The sequence below is a fragment of the Neovison vison genome, chromosome 13 (assembly GCF_020171115.1).
Source record: "Neovison vison isolate M4711 chromosome 13, ASM_NN_V1, whole genome shotgun sequence".
Classification (NCBI taxonomy): Eukaryota; Metazoa; Chordata; class Mammalia; order Carnivora; family Mustelidae; genus Neogale; species Neogale vison.
This window is the reverse complement of record NC_058103.1, coordinates 17,641,195-17,647,674: the sequence shown is the minus strand read 5'-3', so window position 1 is coordinate 17,647,674 and position 6,480 is coordinate 17,641,195. Positions and strand designations below refer to the sequence as shown.

At 57.7% G+C, this 6,480-nt stretch overlaps 1 protein-coding gene across 1 annotated transcript; it reads left to right on the top strand.

The window, feature by feature from the left end:
* Positions 1-248: 248 nt before the first annotated feature.
* Positions 249-5,224, top strand: NGB (neuroglobin). Its single transcript, XM_044231249.1, has 4 exons — positions 249-337; positions 1,775-1,886; positions 2,542-2,661; positions 4,062-5,224. The coding sequence occupies exons 1-4, from the start codon at positions 249-251 to the stop codon at positions 4,194-4,196; spliced, it is 456 nt and encodes a 151-aa protein (XP_044087184.1). The 3' UTR covers positions 4,197-5,224.
* Positions 5,225-6,480: the final 1,256 nt, after the last annotated feature.

The window sequence follows — 6,480 nt, the reverse complement described above, 5'->3', positions numbered from 1 at the left end:
CTGTCGGAGCCGCGGGGCGCAGGGCGCAGCGGCCAGAGCGGGGTCCCCGGAAGCGCCAGCCGGGCGGGCACGGCGGGACGCCTCCACCTGGGGCGGGGAGGGAGCGGTGGTAGGCCCCCGCCCGGCGCGGGGGGCGCCGTACGGGGGTGCAGAGTGGCCCGCGTCGCCGCGGAGATGGCGCGGCACGTGCGGTGACGGTGCCCGCGCCCCGAGGGTCCCAGCCTCGCGTCCCGCGTCCCCGGGCGACCATGGAGCGCCCGGAGCCCGAGTTGATCCGGCAGAGCTGGCGGGCGGTGAGCCGCAGCCCGCTGGAGCACGGCACCGTGCTGTTCGCCAGGTGAGGGCTCCCCGAGCGCCCCGGGGGTGCGGGTGGCGGGGTGCCTTGCCAGAAATGGATTCCCGGCGGCTGAACAGGAAGGGTCCGGAAGGGGAGGGAAGGTTGGCCCGCTGCCCTGGCGCCGGGGCCCTTCCAGATGTGCGCCAGAGGAGCGAGCGCAGCGACGGGTGGCGCAGCCCCTCCTGGGCTCCACACCTCCCCACCTCCCACCTCCCACCTCCAGCGGTGGACGCGCTTACGGCGACTCTCCGGGGACGGGCGGGGGTCCTCCCCGGCGGATCTCCTTCCACTCCGGCCAGCAGGCGCTGCTCCCCGTGCTGCGCCCCTTCCCTGGCTCGGCTCCTTAGTGCTCAGTCCTTGGGTGGTGCCTGAAGTGTACCCCCCCCCCCCCGAGGGCTCAGGCGGGGAGGCTGTGCTGGGGCTCCCGAAGGGAGGGCACGGTCCAGGCCCTAGGGGTGCACACTGCCAGCAGCCAGCAGAAGGGCAAACCTTTCCCAGGGAAGGACCGGGCTAGGACGGGAGAACCGCCAGGGCAGGGATGATAAGACCCCCATGGATCACCGTGCAGGACAGGGGTGCGCAGACCCCAAGGGGAAGGGAGGTCAGTCTCCAGCCTTACCCCGAGAGTCTCTAGGTAACCCCTCAGCCATCTGCAGAGGCAATGGTCTGTCACCATGGTTTCTCAGGAGTTTGGCTCCCAAAGCCAGCTCAGAACTCCTGAGAAGGCTTTTGCAAAACCTCCTCCCCAAGGGGGAATGCATTCGCAGGGCTGCGCAAAAGCCCAATAAGCCCTCTCAGAAGGGACTGATAGCTTCTGCTTGTGCCACGGTTTTCTCCGTGGGTTTAGGGACCCTCTGTGGTTCTGCTACTTCCAAGCTGTGTGATCACAGGAAGCTTACTTAAACTCTCTGGGCTTCTGTTTCCTCCTCTGTAAGACTGGGATAACAGTTATACCTACTGCTTAGGAGTGTGAGGGATCCGTAAGTTAACCACATGTAAAGTACTCAATGTCCAGTAAGTGTAAGGAGTTCTTAATAGTTTGTCATCACTGGCCCAAGCCCCTACAGACATGATGAGACTAGAAGGTTCTGATCAAGAGTGGAAGGGAGAGAGAGAGACAGAGACAGAGAAGGGAAGAGACAGAGAAGGGCTTTCCTATTTGAGGACTCCTTCCTCTCCCAGCCCTCTGAACTGTTTATAGAGGGGCTGCTGTATGCCGGGTCCTATGAGTGGCCTAGGGACTCATTGTTCTTTTCAGGGTGCCCCACGGGCTGGTGAGAGAGGTGGGAAAGGGGTGTCCGCAGAGCTGGCAACGGGGTCAGTGCCAGGTTGGAGGGTGTGTTCTGGCTTCCAGCTGAATCCCTGCCTCCCTACCCCCAGCCCAGCACCGCTGGGCCCCCAGGGCTCCTGGGGCTGATGCCTGGCCTCCCCCCACAGGCTGTTTGACCTGGAGCCTGATCTGCTGCCGCTCTTCCAGTATAACTGCCGCCAGTTCTCCAGCCCGGAGGACTGCCTGTCATCCCCAGAGTTCCTGGACCACATCAGGAAGGTGAGGCGGAGGTGGAGCAGCCTGGAGACCCAGGAGAAGGTCCTCCCAGGACAGAATGGGAGACTCGGGCTAGGGGAGGTTACTTCTGCCTTGGCCAACTTGTCCCTGCTCCCCCCTTGCCCTCAGCGTTGGCACTGATCCACTAGGGGTTCCCTTAGAGGCTCATGACTCTCAGAGTGCCTCAGTTTCTCCTCAGCCGGGGCAGACAGCACCGTCCCAGCCATGTTGTGGGCCCTGAGACCCTCAGAGGAGAGGAGCTGCCTTCACAGTATAACACTAGTAGTAGTCTGGCCACATGTTGAGTGCCTACTCTATGTAGGCACAGATTGCCTTGCATTTCTTTTCTTTTCCTTCCTTCCTTCCTTCCCTCCTTTCCTCCTTCCCTTTCTTTCTTGTTAAGATTTTATCTTATTTTTTAAAGTTATTTGTACACCCAGCCTGCTGCTTGAACTTACAACCCCGAGATCAAGAGTCACATGCTCCACCAATGAAGCCAGCCAGATGCCCCGTGGCCTTGCATTTCCAGATCCTGGAATACAAGGTCCTGGTGGACCTGTCCTACTCTAGGTTGGGACTCCCCAGGTTCTGGACTATGGTTGTGAGCAGGTGGGATTGCTCTGGCCTCTCCGGTTCACTGCTGCCTTGGCCTTGGCAGGTGATGCTCGTGATTGACACTGCAGTGACCAATGTAGAGGATCTGTCCTCGCTGGAGGACTACCTTGCCAGCCTGGGCAAGAAGCACCGTGCAGTGGGTGTGAAGCTCAGCTCCTTCTCGGTGGGTAGAGGCACTTCCTGACCCGAGGCCACCATGCTCCCAGTCCTCCCTGTCCATCTGTTCTTTCTCCCCATTCCCACACCCTCAGATGACTAGGGCTGGTGGGCTGCAACTGGTACTTCCGTGCTGTGTGACCCTTGGCACTGCCTTGACCTCTCTGAGCCTCCAATTTTTCTTCCCTGTTGTGGCTTTTCTTAGAACCATGGAAAGTTTAAGAGCCCCTGGGATTAGCCAGTCTGCTTGGTTTCCTATCGCTGTGTATAAAACCATCCCAAGCAAAGGATTGCTCCTTTCTCTGGGTTCAGTGGGGGCAGTGCTTTTGTTCCACATGGCGGGCCTGGAGGCTCTCATGTACTGCACTCAGCTGGGGGCTCAGCTGGGCTGCTGCATCCAGGATGGCCTGTCATCCTTCAGGATCTCTTTCCCTGTGGAGTCTCGTTACTCGGTGGCATCTCTGAGCGTCTTTGCAGAGTGGCGGCTGGATTCCCAGAGGGCAGAGCCCCAGCGTGCCTGTCCTCTTCCAGCCCCTGCTTGCATCCCTCCTGGTGACCGCTCAGGGTGGAGCGACCCCACTCAGTGGGCGTGAATCCTCGAGGTGTGGTTCACTGGAGGCTGCCGACGTGACAGTCTACCCCAGAGTCCCCTTCCCTCGCCAGATGGTCAGCACCCAGAGGAAGGGACAGAGTTAGTCTTGTCCTGTCTTGAGCACTGCCACAGTGCCTGGTATTTAGTGGATCTTCTGGATCTTCAGTAAATATTTCAGTATGTCAGTAAATATCTGTGGATTAAGTAAACTGTATTTTGTTCTAACAATAACAAATGAGAGCCATTATTATTCTTGAAGTCCTACTGTATACAGATGCTGTGCTAAGAGCTTTCTGTAGATGATCTCATTTGCTTGTCCCAGCAATCCAATGAGTTGGAATTTTTACTTTCCCTGTTTAACTGAAGAAGCAACTGAGGCTCAGAGAGGTCACAAAATTTGCTCAAGGCCACACAGCTCATAAACGGTAGAATAAGCAAGTGAACCCTGGTCTGTCTAGTCGCAGAGTCTGGGCTCTTAATACCATGAGTGAAGCCTTGCAGAAGACGAAATGGAGGCCTGGAGGCAATGACTTTGCTTTCTCTAGGCTGGGGGCTCCCAGGCAAGGCCTTAGCCCCAGTCGTAGGGTGCTTTAAAGGCTGGGAATGGAGCGAAATACTTCAGTCACTATAAAGCCTCAGATTTAGGGGGAAAGGTGGGTCCCCTATGGTACCCAAGGATTGGGGCAGAATCCTGCTTGGGAAGCATGGACCCCGTGCAGGAGACAAGAAGGGTCCGGGCCTCCGTTATCTCACCTGTGGAATGAAGCAATGCCTCCCCGCCTTCAGGAATGACAAGGTGCCTCTTGCCTCTGCAGACGGTGGGGGAGTCCCTGCTCTACATGTTGGAGAAGTGCCTGGGCCCTGCGTTCACACCAGCCATGCGGGCCGCCTGGAGCCAGCTCTACGGGGCCGTGGTACAGGCCATGAGTCGAGGCTGGGATGGCGAATAAGAGGCGCGGCCCTTTCCCCGGGGTCCTCCACCTGGCGGCTGCCATCTGTTTGTGTCTGCCTGTTCCTCTGTGTCTGTGGCAGCCCAGGCTCCCTTAGGCCTCCCTGCATCTTGGTCCTTATCCCCTTGGCTGTCCTGGGAGGTGACAGAGCAGGACTGGGTCTCTGTCCCCCTCACCTCCAACTGTAGATGGGGGTGGCTTTTCCTTCCACAAGGGGATTTCCCTGCACCCCTAGTAGCCTCTTCCTTGCCTGCCTTCTTTCCCTCTGGCATCCCCTTCTCCACTAGGAGAAGAGCAGTGTTTGATCACAGACGTGGCATGGGGCTGGGAAGGTGGGGAGCTCTGATCGCACGGGTGCTTGTCAGCCGCCCTCGTCAGGTGGGCCTAGGCCAAGCAGGGGAGTGGGGGGCAGAGCTGCGGACACCTTTCCGTTTTGCCTGCCTTCCATGCTTTTCTCTCCCAGGGGCCTTTGCCTTTCACAAGAGGAGGGACTTTGTTAGCCTTTGTGGTAGAATCCCAGGGAGTGGGAGCAGGTAGTCAAGGGAACCACTGAGGACAGGAGAGATGACCTCCTCTGGGTCCCAGATGCCCCCTGCCAGGGTAGTATTTCTTTTGCTGTATCCTGTTCCCCCATTCAAGCTACTGCTGGGAGCTCCTTTAGTACCACTCTGCAGGAACAGCTAGCCAGCCGGGGGAAGGGGGAAGTGCAAGGAAGGAGGGGTGATTTCATTTCAAAGAGCCAAAGAGACCTGAGTTCTGGTGGCTCTTCCCCACCCCCTCCAGCAGGGCTGGGTCTTATCCCCTCCACCCCCACCCCCCAGCCTCCTTTCTGCTACTGCTCACGTGGACTGTGGGGCCACAGCTCCCCATGTTTAATACCTGCTGCGTGCCTAGGCTGCTGGACCAGAGAGAGAGTGGCCGGAGAGGCCCTCCGCCCTCACCCCAAGCTGTCTGCACTCTTACCTTCTGCTCCGTGTGCTGGTTGTGTAAACTCATGAGGAATAAACCTGCTCTGTGTGCCTCTCTGACCTGCCGGGACTGGTCCTTTCTTGGTTGTTGACTTGTGGCCAGAGGAAGCTGCAGGACAGGGGACCTAAGGGCAAGGTAGGAGGATGGGGTGGGGAGGGCCGAGGCCAGGATGGGTATAAGAGAAAGGAGAGGCATGGGAAGGCCAGAAGCCGGTGGCGGAGATGGAGCTGGGGGTCTGTGATGGAAACTGGCTGGCTGGGCACTAAGCTCAATTCTTCTTCTTCTGGGGCATGAAGCCAGACAGCATTTCCTAGCCTCCTTTGCAATTAGGTGGGGGCATGTGACGGAATTCTGACCAATGGAATGTGTGCACATGTGCACCCCCTCAAACCCCTGCATGCTCCTCTGAGTTCTGTGATCCCTCTGCCCAGCCTGATGCACAGCTTACAGTGACCTTGAGGGCCACGTGTTGAAGATGGCAGAGTCACAAGGTAGAAGGAGTCTGGGTTCCTGAAGCGCTGCTTGGAGGAGCGTACCCACTAATCAGAAGAACCTGGTAGGACCCAGGAGCTTCTCCATCCTGAGCAATGAAGACTCACCCATTTTGAATTTTATAGGAAAGAGACATAAACTTCTATTATGTTTGTGCCATTATACATTTGGGGTTGTTTTGTTCCAACACACACCCACACTAATCCACTGAAGCAGATCGCTGGTCAGGAGTCTGGGAGCCCACCTCCTGGCGGACAAGGTCAGGCCAGGGAGAGGAGTGGGCCAGGTGCTGGGGCAGCAGCAGAGGGCCCCAAAGATTCACAGGGTCTCCGAGGAAATCTTGTAGACCTTCCCTGGTTGGGCAGGTGCCAATTCCAGAGTGGGCTTTCTTAAGGAGATTAAATGGGTTTACCTTTCCGGAGTTAAAGAGCAAGTATGAGCAAGTGTGTGTGTGTGTGTGTGTGTGTGTGTGTGTGTGTGTGTGGTCAGGAGGATCAGGCAGATGGGGGTAGAGACCCAGCCAGGACCTGGAGACGGGCAGCAGCATTTAGAGTGGGTCTCACGTGAACAGGCTGTGAATGGCTAAAGGGCCGCCCCTGGGCCCGCTGGTGTTGACCTAAGACTTTAGTTTTCTCAGCCCAGACCAATGTTGCTGGTGCCGCCAGGGCCTCCCTAGCTCCCAGCTGGAGCCTGGTTTTTTTTTTTTTTTTAAAGATTTTATTTATTTATTTGACAGACAGAGATCACAAGTAGGCAGAGAGGCAGGCAGAGAGAGAGGGGAAGCAGGCTCCCCGCAGAGAGGGAGTCCAATGTGGGGCTCGAT